The sequence below is a fragment of the Zalophus californianus genome, chromosome 9 (assembly GCF_009762305.2).
Source record: "Zalophus californianus isolate mZalCal1 chromosome 9, mZalCal1.pri.v2, whole genome shotgun sequence".
Lineage (NCBI taxonomy): Eukaryota > Metazoa > Chordata > Mammalia > Carnivora > Otariidae > Zalophus > Zalophus californianus.
Genome location: NC_045603.1, coordinates 90,630,337 through 90,650,141, shown reverse-complemented (window position 1 = coordinate 90,650,141; position 19,805 = coordinate 90,630,337). Strand labels below are relative to the sequence as shown.

At 38.9% G+C, this 19,805-nt stretch overlaps 1 protein-coding gene across 6 annotated transcripts in view; it reads right to left on the bottom strand.

Annotated features, from left to right (window-relative positions):
- Window positions 1-5,637: 5,637 nt before the first annotated feature.
- The window catches only part of EPS8 (epidermal growth factor receptor pathway substrate 8), a 179,007-nt gene continuing 164,839 nt past the window's right edge, over window positions 5,638-19,805 (bottom strand). For 4 of the 6 annotated variants that reach the window (XM_027593909.2, XM_027593908.2, XM_027593912.2 and 1 more), the window contains 4 exons: window positions 17,116-17,338; window positions 9,928-10,108; window positions 8,656-8,785; window positions 6,789-6,902 (listed from right to left, as the gene is read on the bottom strand). In XM_027593909.2, the coding sequence (XP_027449710.1) occupies window positions 6,789-6,902; window positions 8,656-8,785; window positions 9,928-10,108; window positions 17,116-17,338 (648 nt within the window). Of the gene's footprint in view, window positions 6,903-8,655; window positions 8,786-9,927; window positions 10,109-17,115; window positions 17,339-19,805 lie in introns of all 6 variants that reach the window. The other 2 variants (XM_027593911.2, XM_035729269.1) reach the window with 1 other exon arrangement.

The following is a 19,805-nucleotide window of genomic DNA, read 5'->3' as shown; positions in this document are numbered from 1 at the left end:
TCTTTCCCCAATTCAGATTAGACCCTACTAAGTGTAGCTCTTAATAATTCCTTTTAGCTCACCAGATTTTACGGGCTTTTTATTTTTCTTTTACAAATTTTAAATTTCTTTTACAAATTTTACCTTTCTTTTACAAATTTGATGGGGTAAATCCAAATATCTGGATCCTGGAAGATATTCTTTGCCTGGTAACTATGCCCCTTCTCCACCAAAACACTGAGTGTTTCCCATAAAACTGAGCTCAGAGCACCAGCTTCTTCAGCCTCTTTCCGGTCCTCTACTCCGAGGACAGAAAGGAACAAAGAGGCCAGGAAAGGAGGTTGTGAGGTGATGTGGGAGTAGATGCTGGAGAGGCCTGCAGCCAAGAGGACATGGAGGAAACAAGATGGTGGAGAGAGAGTGGGTGAGGAGGGGGGAAGATGTGAGTCCAGACTGACATTTCTTTTCGGGACCCAGGACTGCTGGAAATACCACCTTTCTCTGGGAGTTGTCTATAGCAACTGCAGCTTTTTGTTTTTTAAATTTTGTTTTGTCTTAGGAAAAGCAGCCCCCAGAGAAGAGCGGTAGAATGGTACCCGCCTGCCCCTCCCACCTCCTTCCTAGGGGCCCCTTACATAACCCCACAAAGATCTCTGACTAGACCAACTGGGAGGAATGCCCTTTGGGAAAAACTAAATGTCAAAATAGAAAATCACAGCCTCCAGGAAACCCCCCACGGCTGGTTTTAGGGTGTACTTTAGCCTTCAGGAGACCAGTAAGACTAGCTCCAGAGACAAATAATGCAAGCTGCACAGTTCTTTAGATTATATGTTTCCTGAGGCCAGAGGCTGTATCTAGGATTCTCCTTCATATCCAATTCTTAAAGTAGACGCTTACTAAATGTTTATTGAATGAACAGTGTCTTCTCCTACTTACAAACAGCCAGTCTCTATATAAACCCCTTTATTGAATCCAAACTTTCTAATACTGTTCCAGTCTGCTAGTGCAAGCATTGAGAGGAAAGTGAGCAGACCCAGCCCTGGTGAGATCTCTACATAACCCCTAGTGTAGCCTCCATAAATTTACTCTCAATTTCCTACAGATTTTCTTAGAGAAAAATACTGAAAGGAACACCTTTTAACACTTTGGGAATCCATCTGAGATACAAAATAACCTGGAAATTCATCCATAAAACTTATGGAAATTCCTTAGAAGGACTCCACAGTAAAAACTACTCTTGACAGGTACAGACAAAGTCGCCGAAAATTAAGCCTTCACCAGCTATGCAGAAAAGCGAGAGTTTGTAGATAAAGTCCCATCAAGTTAGAAGACCTTGGGAAACAACTTGAGCCATCATGACCCTCCCAGAAAAGTATAAAACCAAAGCTATTCAAGTTCAAAGTGATCAGCCAGTATAGAACTGCTTGCTAGAACAAGAATAAATATTCTTCAAAGAAAGATAACATGTTCTAGAGTATCTAAGACATCTCTACAATGCCAAGTGTATCATAAAAAATTACTACACATGCAAAGAAGGAGGAAACTAAAACGCACAGGGGCGGGGGGAGAAAAAAGGCAATCGATAGAAATTGAGCTTGAAATAGCCCAAATGCTAGATTTAGCAGATAAGGATTATAAAGTAGGTTTTATGTGTTCTTAGAAATAAAAGAAAGTTATTAAAAAAATTAAAGAGAAATATTTTAATGACTGAACAGTCTTAGCAGAGAAATGAAAGCTAAATAAAAGTATGAAATGTAAATCCTAGAATAAAATACAGTAACTGACAAAAATTTTTTTTGTATTAACAGCATATTGGAAAAAAAGATCACAGGGGTAGGGGTAGGAGAGCTGGTGAACCTGAATACATAATAACAAATTTTCCAATCTGAAGAATGGGAAACTTTTTTTTAAAATTAAGAGATTCAGAGACCTTTGGGATGATATCAAGTGGCCTACCATACATATAATAGGAGGCCAAGGAGAGAAAGAGAGAAAGGAGCAGAAAGAAGTATTGGAAGGAATATGGGCTTCGACAACGGGAAAACAAGACTTAGTCATTGAATCCCAAACAGGATAAATAGCAAGAAAACTACATCTATCAGCTTTATAATCAAGCTGCTGAAAATGAAAGACACTGGGAAAAAAATCTTGAAAACAGCCAGAAGGAAAAGCATGAATGATGACTGACTGCCTTATCATTAGGAACAATGTAAGCCAAAAGTCAGTGGAATAACACTTTTAAAGTTCTAGAATAAAAACTGGCAACCTATATTTCTGTATTCAGTGAAATATGTACTTTAAAAAGCAAGGTGATTCCAAGTTTGGGCCCAGATGGAATCAGAGAAACTGGATTTACCCTCAAGCCTGAAACAATTAAAAAACAAGCCAAATGTATGAAATTCATGAAAGAACAGTTTTCAAAATATTGGACAGTGGGCACTGAATGACTGTGATCATTGAAAGATGAAAATCAAGTGAAAAAACCCCACAATCGCTCAGCTTTCTGCCTAGAGATTGTTTCCAACCTGCAGTGCAGGGAGGGAGAGCCCAGTGGAGTTAAGCAGACTCCTTGAGTTGAAAACACAAAGCTTACAGTGTAGCAAGGACAAAGGGGCTAAGGTTCATAGCCCAGAGTAACGAGAGGAGAAAGCTGTGCTGTGGGGAAGAGAGCTTGGGAGATCTTTATAGGATCCCCACAGTCTTATGTTGAGTATGGATCAGTGCAAGTGTATGAGAAAATGGCCCAAGGCCGAGGAAAGAACCCCCTGAAAGGCTTGGAGGAACAATTGTCAGAGCTCACACAGAACCAGGAATAATTCTTATTACCATCGGCTAGAGTGGAAAACATCCTAATTCATGGAACAATAGCTTGGGTACTCAAAGTTTGTCTCAATAGTGGGATAAAATTAGGTTTAATGCAAATGCTATTCAAGTTCCACCTAACAGAGGTAAGATCAGAAAGAACCACACTCTTCCCAAGTAACTTAACAGCATCCCAAAACAAAGCAGGAAGATACTTATAGAAATACAAATGTATCCAACAAGGTAAAACTTACAAGGTCTTTCATCCAATTAAAAAATCACTGGGCATACAAAGAAAAAAAATAAGGCCCGTGGTAGAGGAAAAAAAAAAATCAAAACTCACCTACTCATATGATAGAATTCATAAACAAGAACATTAAGACATATATTTTAACTATATTCTGATTGATAAAGTCAAAGAAGAATTATTGAACAAATGAGACATGGAAGATATTTTAAAATATCAAATCAAATTTTTAGCAATGAAAACTGATGTCTGAGATGAAAAATACAATGAAAGAGACTAAAAGCAGACTAGAAATTCTAGAAGACAAGAGTAATGAACTGGGAGACAGCAACAGAAACCACCCAAAATGAAACACAAAGAAAAAGGACTGGGGAAAAATTAACAGAGCATTAATGAACTCGGGGAAACTTCAAATGGTCTAATATACATGCAACACACATGCAAACTTCAAATGGACTAATATACATGCAGTTGGCGCCTTTCAATGCTAGAAAGGCAGGAGGGACCAAAAAAAAAAGTAATAATTGCTGAAAATTTTGCCTAATTTAATGAAAACTGTGATCCCGCAATCCCAAGAAGCTCGATGAACACCAAGATCAAGAAACAAGAAGAAAACTATGCAAAGGCCATGCCATCATCAAATGGCTTAACACCAGTGAAGAGATCTCCACTTTGGCAGCAGCAATTAATTCAGTAGCAGGTGATTTTAGTTTCTAGTCTCCCCCAACCACACTTTCAGAACCAGCATCATGACACCCCCTCAGAGATACCAGCATCAACTGTCCGGAATCCTCTCCTCAAAGCTTTCTGTCCCAGCTCCTCAGGGGATCTCTCCTTTGGGCTCCTGAGGCACCAGCACCAACACCAGACAGCACTTCCCCCAGGGTTCTCGGTCCAGGCTTTCTAGGGCCCTTCCCCCAGGCTTCCTACACGCTGATAAACCCAACCATCCCTTTGCTCCCCTAGCCCAAGGCATGGAAGCTGCTTCCTATCATCACTACCTCTGTGATATCTCAGTGTTCTTTTTTTTTTTCTATCTTCTCCTGTTTAACCAATTCTGTCTGTTAAATGCTATTTTAAGTAACAGGGAAGGATGATTACATCTTGTTTGGTAAAAGTATGAATTTTTTCAAAAGGATCATATGGAATCTCAAATATGCATAGAAAAGTTAAGTATACAGGCTAAGTAGCCAGAATTGGAATGGGCTGGTTATTGAGCTTTTTTCAAATCTGCCCCTCTTTTCTCAACTTTGTGATTTGGAGTGTTGCCAGGTGTGTTCCCAACAGATTCTGCCCAAAGAGTGTGCTATAGGGAGACAGGAAGCTAGAGGGGCACAAGGCACCTTCTCCCTTCTGTTTTACTTCCCGCTCATATTAACATCTAATAACCCTAATAATGGTTCTTCACTCTGTAAGTAGCAGTTGATCCCCAGTAGGTGCCAGTTACCAGTTTGTTGGTTTTTTCCTGCACTCCCCAGAGCAGCCTCATTATGCCCTCACAGAAATCTGAGTAGCAGCTGGCTGGCATGGTCTCCTGAGGTCTGATTTCCAGCTCTGTGGGGTTTTCTCAACTGAATTCTTCTCTGAATTCCTGAGGCCACAGCACCAGACAGGGTGTGCCCTCTTCTCAGAGGTCTGTTTACCAGCTGTGGGGTCTTTCTTCTAAACTTCTCAGGTGCCAGGGACCAAACTCCCCAGATGTCTGGATCCAAACTCTGCAGTACCTCTCCCTCAAGATTCTAAATTCCATGAATTCCCAACTCCTTCTTCTTCTTCTAAGATTTTCTATTATTTATTTGAGAGAGAGAATGAGAGAGAGAGAGAGAGAGAGAGCATGAAAAGGGGGAGGGTCAGAGGGAGAGGCAGATTCCCTGCCAAGCAGGGAGCCTGATGCAGGACTCGATCCCGGGACTCCAGGATCATGACCTGAGCTGAAGGCAGTCGCTTAACCAACTGAGCCACCCAGGCGCCCCCAACTCCTTCTTCTGTCCCCACAGCCCGGAAGGAGACAACTGCTTCCTGTAGTGGCCACCACTGTGTTATTTTCCGCTGGAATCTTATAGCATAATGACATCTTAATGAATTACACCAATTCTTTTAATATCATATATGCCACATTCCACTCAGGCTATTTTAACTTTTCTCTTTTATCTTATCCCTTCATTTTCAGAGACTTTCAATAAGGGCTAAGTTATAAATGCGTGTCAGTGCATATGACATGGAAAAGATCTAAAGTAATCATGCTTATTTCACTTTGTCCAAGGATGCATTGTTTTAGGGAAGATGAGCAACTCCCATATCTCTCATCATTTGAGGGGAAATGAGACCCCTAGGAAGCTGTTTCCTTGTCTATAAAATACAACTCCCAGAGTTACTATAGATACCTAAGGAAGCACTTCTGTGGAAACACTCAGTAATCATAAGTGCTGTCAGACATTTGCTTTTACCACTGTGACCAGCTCTTACTAGATGCTCAACTATACTGGAAATCAGTTAAAAAAATTAAAAAATTAAAAAAGAGTGGGCCTCTGTTTTTCCCATTCTGCTCAACCCTGATTCGCAGTCTACATACCAAAGATCCCTCTTGTCAATGAGACAGAAGCCATTTATTAACATACAGCAAATACTGTTTATTGCAGACTTTCCAGCTGACTCATGTGAAAAAGGCACTATGAAAATTAATGAATCTAGATAATCTCTCTAAATGGATTTATGTTAAAATATACAACATTCTTACATAACATCTGTTTTATATATGTGAAATAATATAACATTTAATGACAAAAATTGTGTTTCCAAAAATAACATTTGTTGAAGGTTAAGTATCTTTCTTTTCTCTACCTAGAATCTTTCACAGGATTAAAATATGCGTAAATTAAGTGTTTCTTATTATCAGAAAAACTTGACACAGATAAACACATAAAATGGCCCCAATATCCATTTAACTACTCATATCAATATTCAGAACTGAGGCCTTCATTAAGCAAAATACTGTAACGCACACCAATGCAGGCTACTTTCTGGGACACATTCTGACTGCATCTGATCTCTTTTCCACTTGTGCTTTCTCATATATAAGAACACAATATAGATAATAAGCAGAATATAAACTAAATCAAAATACAGGCTATACAAGGAATTGTGATCAACAGAGCCATGACAAATGAATTGTCTTGGGAATGCTCCATAGGTTTATATTTGCATGTCCAAGGCCTTGTTGTATTTTACAGTTCATTAAATGTTCTGATTTTTTTTAAGAAAACTGTTGGCATTAAGAACTTTAAATAAATCTAAATATTCTATCATTGAGTATGTCAAAGAAGAGACCTAAGTAAGCAGAGGCTAGCCTAAAGTAAGCTACGCTCTGAATGACAGACACCAGAGTCACAGGCAAAACTGAAATTATTTCGATTTTAAGTCACGGGCAATATCTCTGTTTTGCTGCTAAATATATTCACCACTGTTAAAAGCTGCCTGCTTACACACTGAGATGGGGGAATGAAATAATTAATCCAATAAAAGAAACCTCACCTGGGTAAAGCAGGCAAAATATTTCTCAAGGGCAAAACAGCTATTTAAAATTACTCAGTTTTAATAAAAATAATGGGCCAGGAAGCAAGTCCTCTGCTTACTTATGTTTGCATTGTTTCTTTATGGCGATAACTTAAGTATTCTGAGAAATAAGAATCTGACATTCCCTTCATGGCTTCTTAAAACAAAGCACGTTGGAATAATGCCACAAATGGAGTTTAAAAACAAATTAGTGACTGCTTCCCTCATCAAAAGACTCCACTCCCGAATCGCTAGCCGCCGCACTGATTTTTTCCTGTCGTCTCCGCATGATTTCTTGCAACTCGGAGCTGCCGCTGCTATCCTGAAAAACAAACATGGTTCAGACAAGATGGCTATGGGTTTGTGCAGGCTGCGGGTCCTGTAATGAAATGGTTCAGGGTAAGAGTCCTTTGTTTTTCTTCCAATATCTCTCGGGGAAAACTGAAGGCTGCCCTTCATATAGAGTGATGCTCCTGGACTTCGCTAATACATCACATTAATCGTTTCTTCATTTATGAGGTGTCTGAAGGCAATTCATTCACCATGCCTTTCACTTGGACATGATAAAGATAAATCAATAATGTATGTGGAATGCTCCAGATTCCCTGGGAGAAATAAGATATGTGTACAATAAGCATAATAAGATGGTAAATTATCGAAGAACCTTCTTAAGTCAAGCGAGATCTGCCCTTAGGGGATTCTAAATTAGGCTCAAAGACTGGGCTCAGGGTACACCAAGCTCCCTTCAGGCTACAGGAAGGCTCTGACCCTCTGACCTCACGGCAGCTTTTCTCCTCGCCACGCTCTACCTACCATCCCTGTGCGCCCTCCTTATTCTGCTCTCATCGGTGGAAGTTTCTGGCAACCCAGGTGAGTCATCTAAAAGATGGACTAGATGCAAGAGAAGGGTGTGGTGGGAGGGCAGCTGAGGAAGATGAAGAACCTCCATTCATATCCAGAGGAATGGAAGCGAGAAACCAAGAGGGAGTGGGTGGTGAGGGCAAATTTATAGGCAGTCTGACTCAAAGGAATTCAGAAATTTTGGAACTTTCTATCACTCCCTTGAGAAGGAAATTTATACACTCTCAATAAAGTTAAAATGTATAATGGTAAAAAAAACTGCCTCAGAAAAGATACATTCATAGTCAATATACAGAAAGCCTAATACAGAATACGCCCAAGATCCACCTAATATGGAACTCCCAAGATCAATGTTGTAGGAAAAATTTCCAAGGAGATAAAAATTTCTCCTGAGAGTGGTTACAGGTTGCATTCATGAAGCTATTTCACTCTGAGTTATTTCACTGTTGAATTTAGAGGATATACCTGCTAGAGAAAATTATGTATCAATTTTACGCCAAAGCCAATACCCTTTCATTTGAGTCAAAGTATAATTTCATGAAAGCTATTAAGAGCTGTGAGATATAACAGTTTGAAACTACTGCCCTTACACAGCCCATTTTAAGAAGAGTAGGATATGGGAAGCTTAAGGATATTCAATCTAGAACACATTTCCTTTCCTCCTTTCCTACCTACAACTATGACTACTTATTTTTCAGCATTCTCTCTTTTCAATGATTCCTACCTAATATTTTCCCTCTGATTATTTAAATATATAACAAGACCTAAGACCCACAGTCAGGATTTTAAGGCCTTGTAACGAGTAGCCTACTAGAATCTCCAAACTAAATATTAAGAACAGGCAAAAGAGTTCTGACCTCTTAAGGCATTTACTCACTCAGGAAGTGAATGTCCGTTATTGTGTCAAAATTTAAATTCCTACAGAAGTAGTTAATGCATATAAAATGAGAACATTAGGCTTTTCATTAAATGTCCAAAAGCATATGTTCCAAGCTTCATGTTACAGGAGCATTTATGATAAATTAATCTCCCTGCAAATGGTCACTGATGGTCTCCAGTAATCAATTATAAAAGTAGAGTCAAATTTAATTCAGCTCTGTATGAAAGGGAAATTGACCACTATGGACACAAACAGTTGATTTCAGAGCTTTCAATTCACAGTCCACACTCTTGATTAATGCAGACAAACACCAACTTAGGTTGACAAGTCATACCTCTAATGCAGCTTTTTGTACAGTGATTTGGCTAAAGACTCTGGACCCTTCAGGGCAGACTGTCCTCAGTTCCTCTTTGTTGAGAGAGAAAAGTTGTGCACCGTTTAATACTCCAAGACTATTGACAGTCCTGAAAAACACGAAGAAAGAAAGAGAAATATAGCATTAAAAATATTATCTAGATAGGGGTACCTAGGTGGCTCAGTCATTTAAGTGTCCCACTCTTGATTTCAGCTCAGGTCATGATCTCGGGGTCATGGGATTGAGCCCGGCATCGGGCTCCGCACTGGGCACTGAGTCTGCTTGGGATTCTCTCTCCCCTTCTCCCTCTGCCCACCCCCCCCACCTCCAGCTCATGCTCTTTCTCTCTCTTAAAAAAAAAAAAAAAAATTATATATATATATATATATATATATATATATATGCATGCCATAACCTCTCTTTTCTAAGTATTCCATACAATGAAACTTATAAAATGGTACTACAGTGCTTATTCAAGGCAGTGACAAGAGAGACTTTCATGATGATGAGCCTGAGGCTATAGAAAATGATTATAAAGTATCAAAAAGGAGCCGACCGTATTTAGTATCATTATTGTTGAGTACCAATTCCCTGAAATACAATGTTTCATGGGGAACAGATAACTTTCTAGTAACCAGGCAACTGACTAACCAATGTATCTCATTTTTCAGTCACGTTGGTATATGAGTTTACAAAATTCTCTTAAATATGTATTATTGAAATAGTTCCTTGTATCAAATACACATAAAATATTTTCAAATTTTTAGATTGTAGACAAATTGAATTGTTGCCATGGGTTTACTAAGGGAAAAGCTCTATTGGGTTATAATCTATGATAGGTAATTTATCTATTTTTTATTTGGCTGAGAATCTATATCCAGCAGCAGAACATTCCACTATATACTCTCTAAGGTCTGGGGAGTCCAGCTAACACCTTAGTCCTACCCTGTGTCAGATGAGGGTGAAAGAAAGCTACCACCTCAAAGCTACTGACAGTTTGTTTAAGGGACCACCGATAAGCAGTCATTATCAACTAGAAAACAGGGTAGCACCAAAATTATAGTTACTTCTTCTTCCAATTTCTTTTTTTTTTTTTTTTAGCTATAAATATCTACAGTTATTTCCTGAGAATGGAACAAATGCAGTCTGGCCCCAAATTATTAAAGAGTCATTTGTGACATCTTAGCGACCAAACTGAAAATAAGGTATATATTACACACAGAAATGCAAAGTATTCCCAGAGAAACTTACACAGGGCTGAACCCCTTCGACTGTAACCACGTCTTCACATCTTCTGCTGTGGAGTCGTAAGTGATATTGACAACTGGCATGTTCTGCCGTGGCACGTGGAACTTCTTCTGGGCGGCACTCCGGCCAATGGTCAGTCTGTGGATGAGCTCATCCTGGACTTCCTCCATCTGAGATTTCCTTCCTGCACACCAACACGGAGTAGGTTATTTTTGAAAACCCCTAACACATGTCACTCTCTCTAGAACCCCAATGCCCCAAATCCTTTGACCCCAAAAGGACTTCTAGTCTAGTGTTCCTACCATCTTTCCTCACTTTCATCCTCACCCAGGACAAATTCCATGATCAATTATTAAAATCACTCCTTGGCTCTTCTCTCTCTTCATTGTACTCACTTGGCAAAACCCCAGCCCTTGTTAAATCGAACTTTCTGCTTATTCTGTGCCTGCACCTGCACAGTGAGTGTAACACAACAATGCTGAATGATCTCATGTTAAATTCATGAATATGAACCTCAACCAGGCTGTTGTTTCCTGACAATCATACTGCATTTCCTTAGGTCCATGGTCTCAAGTGGGGCAAATTCTGACCCCGGAACATCTGCCAATGGCTGGAGACACTTTTGGATGGCACAATTAGAGGGGAGGAGGAGAAAGGATGCAACTCTCAGGCCGTGGGGAGAGGCCTGGGCTGCACAAAACATTCTACAATGTGCACGTCGGTCTCCTACTACCGAGAATTATCCAGGCCCGTGTCAACAAGGCTCAGGTTGAGAATCTGCCCTAGACCAAATAGCTGCCCATTGTTAGACCGGTATTTACTCTCTTCTTTCTCTGCAAACCTCCAACACTCGTTCCCCAATTCTCACCCGGATGACCTCACTTTCCCAATGTCGAATAAAATAAAGAAGTTAGAAGAAAACCTCCATAAGTTCCCTCAGCGGTTTTCCTCACCTACCAGCACCTTCCCCACGCACTCTGCCTTCCTTCTCTTCCTTTCTTCCTTCCCTTCCCCTTCCCCACTCTCTCCCTCCCTACTACATTATGGATCAACTGCTTCCACACTCCTAAGGCCCACCCCCTTCATGTGCACTAGATCCCATGTCCTCTGCCTATGTATTTATTTATTTATTTTTTAAAAGATTTTATTTATTTATTTGACAGAGAGAGACACAGCGAGAGAGGGAACACAAGCAGGGGGAGTGGGAGAGGGAGAAGCAGGCTTCCCTGTGGAGCAGGGAGCCCGATGCGGGGGTCGATCCCCAGGACCCCGGGATCATGACCTGAGCCGAAGGTAGACACTTAATGACTGAGCCACCCAGGTGCCCCTCCTCTGCCTATTTAAATACTTCAACAATTTCTCCTCTACTTATCTAGGGTATCCATCTTCCTCTTTTACGGAATCATTTCATCAGCAGACAAAACTATCATTTTGTTATTGTTCCTCTCCCGTTTAAGCCCTTTCTTGACCCCGTGTCCCTCCTAGCTACTGCCCATTTCTCTGCTCCCCTTTTGGTAAAATTCCATGAAAACCTGTCTATACTAGCTGACTCCCATTCTTGTTCTCCAATTTTCTCTTGAATTCATGGCTAAAAAATATAGGCTTTGGGCCCCATCCCTCCACTACATTTTGCTAAACTCCTATGGTCAGTTCCCAGTCACTGTCTCATTTAATCTACCGGCAACATACAAAGAAGGTGATCGTTCCTTAAAACGCCTTCTTCCCGTGGTCTCCAGGACACCACACTCACCTGATTTTCTTCCCATCTCACTGGCCTCTCCTGCTCAGTATCCTTTCCTGATTCTTCTCCCCCCCCCCCGCCCCCACCCACCCCCAGAAGTAATGTTGAAGAGCCCCAGGGCACAAACCTTGGACCTCTCCTCTGCCTGCACTCACTCCATTAATGATCACTGTGCCATTTAAAAGCTGGTGACTCCCAAAATTATTTCTCCAGTCCAGACTGTTCCTCAGAACTCTAGACCCATATAAGCCAACCGTCGACTTGATATATTCATTTGGATGTCTATTAGATAGCTCAAATAGAACGTGTCCAAATCTGAACCACTTTTCTTCCTAAAGCTTGCTTTTGGGCTATACTTCCCAACTCGGTTAATGGTAATTCCATTTCTTCAGTTCCTCTGGCAAAATGCCATGGAGCTCTGCTAGACTCCCCTTTGTTCTCTATTACGTCCAATCTATCAGCAAACTCTGTTAGTCCTATCACCAAAATATACCAAAAATCCAACCACTTACTCCATTTTTTCTGTGACTAGCTCAGTCTGAGCCACCGGCCTATTCACAGGTTGCCTTCCTTCTACTCTCGACCACGGCAGCCCTTGCTCTTCTTTCTGTTTTCAACAGAACAGCTAACGTGACCTTTTAAAATGTATGTCAGATAACTGCAACTCTCCTGCTCTAAACCTTTCCAAGTAATGCAAAGTACTCCCAGTAAAAGGCCTCAGATGATCACTTTCTGAGGTAACTCTACTGCTCTCAGAGCCCTCTGCTCTAGCTCATAATGGCTCCTTGGTGCTCTTCAAAATTAAGGGCCTCTGCCTGGAATGCTTTCCCCCCGACGAATCCACTTGGCTCAGTCTTCCCCTCCTTTAGATTTTCCATATTTAAAATTGCAGCCCACTTCCCAACACTTCCTATCCACATGGCTTTATTGTTCTCCAAAACCACTTACAATATTCCCTATCAATTCAATCATTTACTTATCTATCTCCTTTCATCAAAATATATCCCTGAAAATGGATTTGTGCCTGCTTTGTTTGCTTTCCCTGAAATACCTACAACAGGGTAGGGATTCAATAAATACTCACCGAATAAATGAATGACTAAGGCATTCTGCGGACTTTTTCAGTGAGAGAGACTCTGAAAAGCATCATATACAAACCCCTAAAAGAAACAGCTAAGAGAATGGAGGCCACAAGAGGAGAAATGATCTGTCGAAATCACAGTATTAATTAGCAAAGTTTAGTTAGAACTGGATTTCCTGACTTCCAGCTCATGGCTGCTTTATGATCAAAGTCACTGAAACTACCTTTGATTAACTTATACATTATCCCTCTCCCCAACCCATTTTATGGTCATGGGAAAGATGTATATAGGCACATATCTTTATGAGAAAAATGGGGAAGAAATTAATGTATGGAAAGAGAAAAATGGACTAGTGTATTTAAGAACATATATATATACGCACACATTATAATTACATAATTTACTTACTATATATATATGCACACACATATATACATAGACACATTACTTATATATAATCTTCCAGGATTAAGTAGAGAACTGATATAGTAATTCAGTTAACTAATTAACTTGGCAAGTGGCAATGACCTGGCCACTAAGGGAGCTTCTTGTGACTACTCTTTCATGATCTTTTTTGTCTTTTTTCTTTTCCTTTTCTCCTTCCTTCCCTCCCTCCTTCCTTCCTTCTAAACTTCCTTCCTTCCATCCTTCCCTCCTCAGGGAGAATATTTCAGAAAGTGTTTGATGTCTTTGGGAAGTAAATGAAAACGTGAAATAACCAAATAGTGTTCTTTCAGGCTAATGTTTTAATGCCTTAGGTATTCAGGAAACCTTCTGGAGAAGTCAAAAGACAGAAACAGGAGAAATGAAGGGCGAGAGGGAGGAAGAATGAGGGGGAGCTAGAGAGGGTGAGAGGGAACATTGCTGACTGGTTCATTTAAGTGCACACATGCACTCCACTAGTTAGCTTTTTTAATTCAACACATCAAACGGCCACACAGAATACGAGTATGTCTCAAAGGAGTAAGAGGGAAAAAGTATCACCACACTAAAAGATTTATTTTCTTCTCTATTAATTTAGCCTCTGCATGATCATCTCTAGTCCACAGCATAACCTTCCACAGAGTACAAAATCCTCTTCTGCTGTGCTCCTGGCTTCTGGTTTCCATTTGTAATGTTCTAGCACACAGTAACAAAGCAGCCTGCCTTTACACCTCTTTCTGAAATAGCACTTCTGATTACAAAAGATTAAACCCAAATAAAAGGACTAACATTTCAAAGGAAGTGGCAGAAATGCAAAATACCCGAAGCACTGGTATCTTCAAAAGTGATAACAGGAGAACCTTTTTGAATCCTGCGATAAACCAATTTGAATAGCTTATATGACCCGTGGCTCCAAGCAGCCAGTTTGAACAGGCTAAAGAATTGTCCCTGTCTCACTCTTCCTACCTGCTACATTTTAAAAAACAGGCATGTTGACTTTTTTCCTTGTTTAGGACTATTTGGTAACTTTTTTTTGGGTATTCACTTTCCAGTTCCTTCCATTTTATTTTCATCAGAAATCTAGGCAGTAAGCAGAGAATGTAGGAAGCAGAAAAGGTTTTTTTTTTTTTTTTTTGAGAGAAATCTGGCTCTTGACAAATATACATTTAAATATGTCTGTCTGGTTCTAAAAGACTGTTGAGAAGCCCCCACGTTCATTCAGAAAAACTCTTCTCCAAAAACGTGCTCAGAAAAAAGCTATCGTGAAAATAAGTGTTTTATAAAAAGAAATACATTTATTTAATATGAAATTATGCTTTTGAGATATCTTTAAAAGGGAACTTTGTGTAGGTAAATGTAAACTCTTATTATTATTTTATTTATTATTACAAAGAAACAAGGAGAGATGTTAATTTGGGGAGAGATGTATATATTTTATATACCAATGTCACCCTTTTACTTATGAAAAGCAGATTCAAAAATGATGAGTCACAATTATCAGGAGAGGTCTCTATCTTTAAAGTATTCAAACTATGCCTCTTTCCCATTAGGTTATTCTTAGTTTCTTAGACTAGAACAAAGAACAAACTGTCCCGACCCACAGATTGTTCCAAATGGGGACTAGATGACTATGAACTCTGATCTAGGCCTGGAAAGAGTACCACAGTGTCAAAGATTACTGTGCTGACGTATCAAAGAAGGGAAATGTTATAAACTTGTGGTAAAAATGTAAAAAAGAACAGTCCTTTCTGAGAGGGAAATTTTCCTTAGGGAAATCAATAAAAATATTTACAGAACTTTCTCATCTCAAAACTATGTTTTTAAGTGTCTGAAAAAAATAAAAGCATCTTTTAAAAAAATAAACATTTAAGAAAATTTAGTAGCATATCATACTTCTACACACTTACACATTCTCACACACACAGTTGTTTTTGCTACAGTTAATCATTTCTCTAAAGCTTAACTTTTCCATTACGTTTTGGTAAGGTTGGGATATGGATAAGAAGGTGGTACATCAGCTCTACTTCGGGGAAGAAAGTAACTTATTAAAGTAGGCTAATGCTTATTGCATTTAGCCAGAATTTCTAGAACAACTAAACAGTAATACACATACCTTCTTTTAAAATTTCTTAAAATTTATCAAAGATGACCGCAGCTGAATAGATGTAGCTATGGTTTATTGAGATAAGAAAAATGTCACATGAAAATGGAAGTAAAAGATTTGGTAATTTAGTTTTGAATCTAATCATCCAATCTCAGCTCTAAAATTAGTAATTCAGGGGCGCCTGGTTGGCTCAGTGGGTTGAGCGGTCGACTCCTGGTTTCATCTCAGGTCATGATCTCAGGGTCCTGAGATCGAGCCCCACCTCAGGCTCTGTGCTCAGCGGGGAGTCTGCTGGAGATTCTCTCGCTCCCTCTCCCTCTGCCCTTTCCCCTCCTCTCTCTAAAATAAAAAAATAAACCTTTAAAAAAAAATAAAGTTAATAGTTCAATACTTGTATATGAATGGCAGAGATGAGATCTGATATGAAGACAAATTTGGGAGTCATTCCTTCTCCAACAATATGGACAATATTAAAAGAAATGGAAATAGATTGGTCACTTGCAGTAAAAGTATGTTTACATGGAGGGAAGAACCCAGAACCGAGCCCTAGGAGAAGGCACATTGAAAGAACGAAAGACATCCTTTATACATAAGCCAGAACTGAGCCCTAGGAGAAGCCACATTGAAAGAACGAAAGACATCCTTTATACATATGCATACACACACATTCATGTGCATACACACATATTGAAGAAATATCTTCCTGGCTCTAGTTTTCTAAGAATTTTTACATGTCCAGTATAGGTAAAGCAAAGTCATTTTATAATACATATACAAACATAATTTGAATATTAAATAATAAGAAAAATTACCTTAGAATTACCTTCAAATTTCAAATTTTCTACACTGCTGTTCAACAGTACAAACAAGGATAATCCAAAGTTTGCCACAGTGTCTTTTCTTTTAGCATTTTAAATCTGGTTTTCACAGAAATCACTCATATAACAAATCAAAGTTAATTTTATGAACATGTGAAATCTAAATCAAATAAAACCTGAATTTGGAGGGCAAATTTGAAACTGGTATTGGCAGGTTGATTGTGTTAGGCGAGTGTGAGTGTGTGTGTGTGTCTCAAATATGAGGAAGAGGAGCAGGAAAATTATGATGATCATACTGATGATGATAGCAGCAAATATTTGGACTGCTCATTATGTGTCATATTGGTCAAAATCAGAGTTTTTCAACTTCGGCATCATTGACATTTTGGACCAGATAATTCTGTCGTGGGGGACCGACCTGTTCACTGTAGGATGATGTTGCTAAATACCCCTGGCTTTTACCTGTTAGATGCCAGTAGCATCCACCCAACTGTGATCAAAACATTCCTCCAGACAATAGCGAATGTTCCCTGTGGGAAGGCGGTATAACCATCTCTGGGTGAGAATGACTGATCTAAATGATTTCTATGTATTATACCTCATTAAATTCTCACAATCATCCTATGAAGAAGATGCCATTATTTTCCCTCACTTTTCAGACACTGAGGTAGAGAGAGGATTATCAAATTGTTGAAAATCAATGTCCATAAAAGGTGTTTCACTCTACAAACTCAAGTATGTCTGGCTCCAGAGTCTACATTCAACCATCACAATATAATGGAATATGTGCAGAAGTATACACAATAAAACGGAGAGTGGAGAGAACTTCCTGTTTCTCAGCCTTACTTGAAGGACAAGCAGCTAGATGAAAGTCTTTGCAATCTACGAAGTACTGTGCAAGTACAAAGGACCACTATTTATATTTCATAATGTTTAATACCAGTAGAACTAACAATATTTTACTTAGCAGTGCTGTTAATTCACAGAAGAAACTGCACATTGTTGCCTCCCTGGGAAACTTACGGTCCACGGAAAGTTGTTTGTGTCTCTGGTTATCTCGCACAATACCGCCACTGCTGTCACCGGAGCTGCTGTTCTGACGGGTTACATTTGCCGGGAACTTTGGCACAGAAACAGGTGCTGGGGTAGAAGGAGGAAGTGGGACAGGAACAGGAGCTGGTGTTGGAGGAGGTGATGGCGCAGAGGGAGTGTCAGTTGGTCTGGGACCATACTCCATCCTTTGTTTCTATAAAAAGACAAAAACTAATTTGAAATTGCAAAAATATAAAACCTAAGCTAGGAAAACAGTGCATACTTGACAGGACATTGTTGGCTATTTATTTGTAAACTTACCTGCAAATCCATAACAAATCCATGCCTCCAATCTTATATGATACAATGATCATTAAAAATCATCTTTTAAATAGTCTACATATTAGTTCAAACTCAAAATGTAAATTAAGAGGTCAAAAAGACATACCAATAGCAAATAGTAGTATTAAAAACAGTAAAAAATGTCAAAAAAATAAACAAAATTTGAAATTGGAATCACACAAGACCAGGGTTAAGTCAAAAGATTTCTGAGTATTTTATAATTTCCATCAATATTAACCTCTAATTGCACTGGAGGTTTAAGTATCAGTAACATAAAGCATTATTTACTCCTTAGTTTTAAAGTATGCTAGATTAAATAATGTTTAATTATGCTCTTTCCACATAGTTTGTTAAGAAAAAGGGTAATATCTCAGTAGATAAAAGGACTATGTTTTAAAATAAATAAGTAATTTTTAAATGCTATTTTTTCAACTCATAACACTTTCTGCCATCATCTTGATGTTAACTTATAAAAATCAGAAACTTTCCTTGTTAAATAGGAATGCTGTGGGGTAGGTGGTGGTGAGGGTAATGGTATGGTCTTTAAATGTTTGTGACTGCTACTTGAAAACATGTATTTTAAAAAGTCCATGTGGGAATTTGTATTTAGAAAGGTGAATGTGTTAAAATACACAATAACTCTCAGTAATTTTTAAATCACGATTGTTAGGCTATTAGAAAACTGTATTTTTGTAATATTCCCTCTTAAACTCCACAGAAGAGTTTAAAACTTTAAACAAAATAATTTTAACTGATAGATAATTGCATTATAATAAGTTCCAAATTCTCAAAAGGCAGTTTTTGGTTGTTTTTTGTTTTTGGTGTTTTTTGGTAGAATCAAAAATACAGAACACTGATTTATAATTTAGGTAAAGTTTAGATACTGCACTGGCACAATTTTAATTATGCCAAAATTCAAAATTAGCAGGCCTTTTGGTAATCTGGTCCTTTGGTTAGAACAGTATTTACTTTTAATTCCTAAATTGGCCCAAATATAAGGTGACATCGATTTTAGAAGAAGCCTCCCCAATTTCCACAGAGATGAAAAACATAACACAACACGCACACCATTTTAAAATTAAATTACTCAAAAACAAAACAAAAAAACAACCAAAAATCACACCATCATCATAGTTGCCTTCACAGCAAATGAGTAACACCTGTGGAAACCGGTGTGGGAAGAAACCCGGGTTCTTCTCTGCTGTTTCTTTAAAAACTACCACTCACCTGCCAGTGGGTGAAAAAAGTGGGAAGGGTATGAAGCAGACATGAAAACAGAAGTGAAAGAAGGGTCTGTAATGCTGCTAGATATGGGAGAGAGGCAGACACCGGAGAGAGGAGGACAGAAAGGGGAAGAAATAGAGGGTAAGATTGCTAAGCGCTGTCCCTGAAGTTAGATGGGGCAGAAACAGAGACCGCTGACCCTCTCGGCACTGGAGGCCTAAAAACATTCCTAATATGTTCAATAATAGACTTTTATTATTATTATTTCCCATAAAACAACATTCCTATATTTGGGCCAATAAGATATTTAAAAGCAACCAAAATACAGCAAATATCACCAAGATGTTATACTTAGCACACACCAAAGTCATCTGATTAATGTATATGCAATGTTCCCTTGACAAGAATATCCTCTGCATATAATTTCATGAAGGGTTAGTGAATTCCCACATTAAGATCTCAAAAGTGTCAGTTTAAGTTACTGTTTTTAAAGGTTAAACAAACAAACAAAAAATGTTATCAGCCCTGCACTCCAAGATATGATTCAAATTTCCTGCTTTCATAAAAACAAGAGCGGCTAGTGTTTTGCTATCCATCAAATAATACTGCAAAAAATGGGATATGCTGTGTGTGACTGTCACCACTGAGCCTGAAGACAGACTCACCAAATCTTGTGCTTCATCTCATTCATCTGGTGTTGCTGTATCATGCAACTTTATCTATATAACCTAACAGAATAAGAGGCTTAAAACATACATATTTGATTAAAAAGAAACCATATGAAAACTTGTCATGAATTTACTTGCATATTTTCCCCTTTTCTTGGTCCTTTCTTCCTGCCTCATGTTTCCAATCCATGGAATGAAAAGGGGGGAAAGTGTTTCTTCAAATCATTAGAACCTGCCCTGAAACAGCAACCAAGACAGCTTTTCTGTGGAAACCGATTCGTCATTCTTGGCGCGGAGGAACCAGAGGATCAGTATTGACTCTTGAAATCACTTTTCTATGTCCCTTCCAATCTCCTTCATGCCTCCTTACCTACCACCCACTTACTGCTCCTCCCTTCATTATTTGTCTCTTGGTTATTTTTGGTTGGAGGTAGATCCAAATCGATG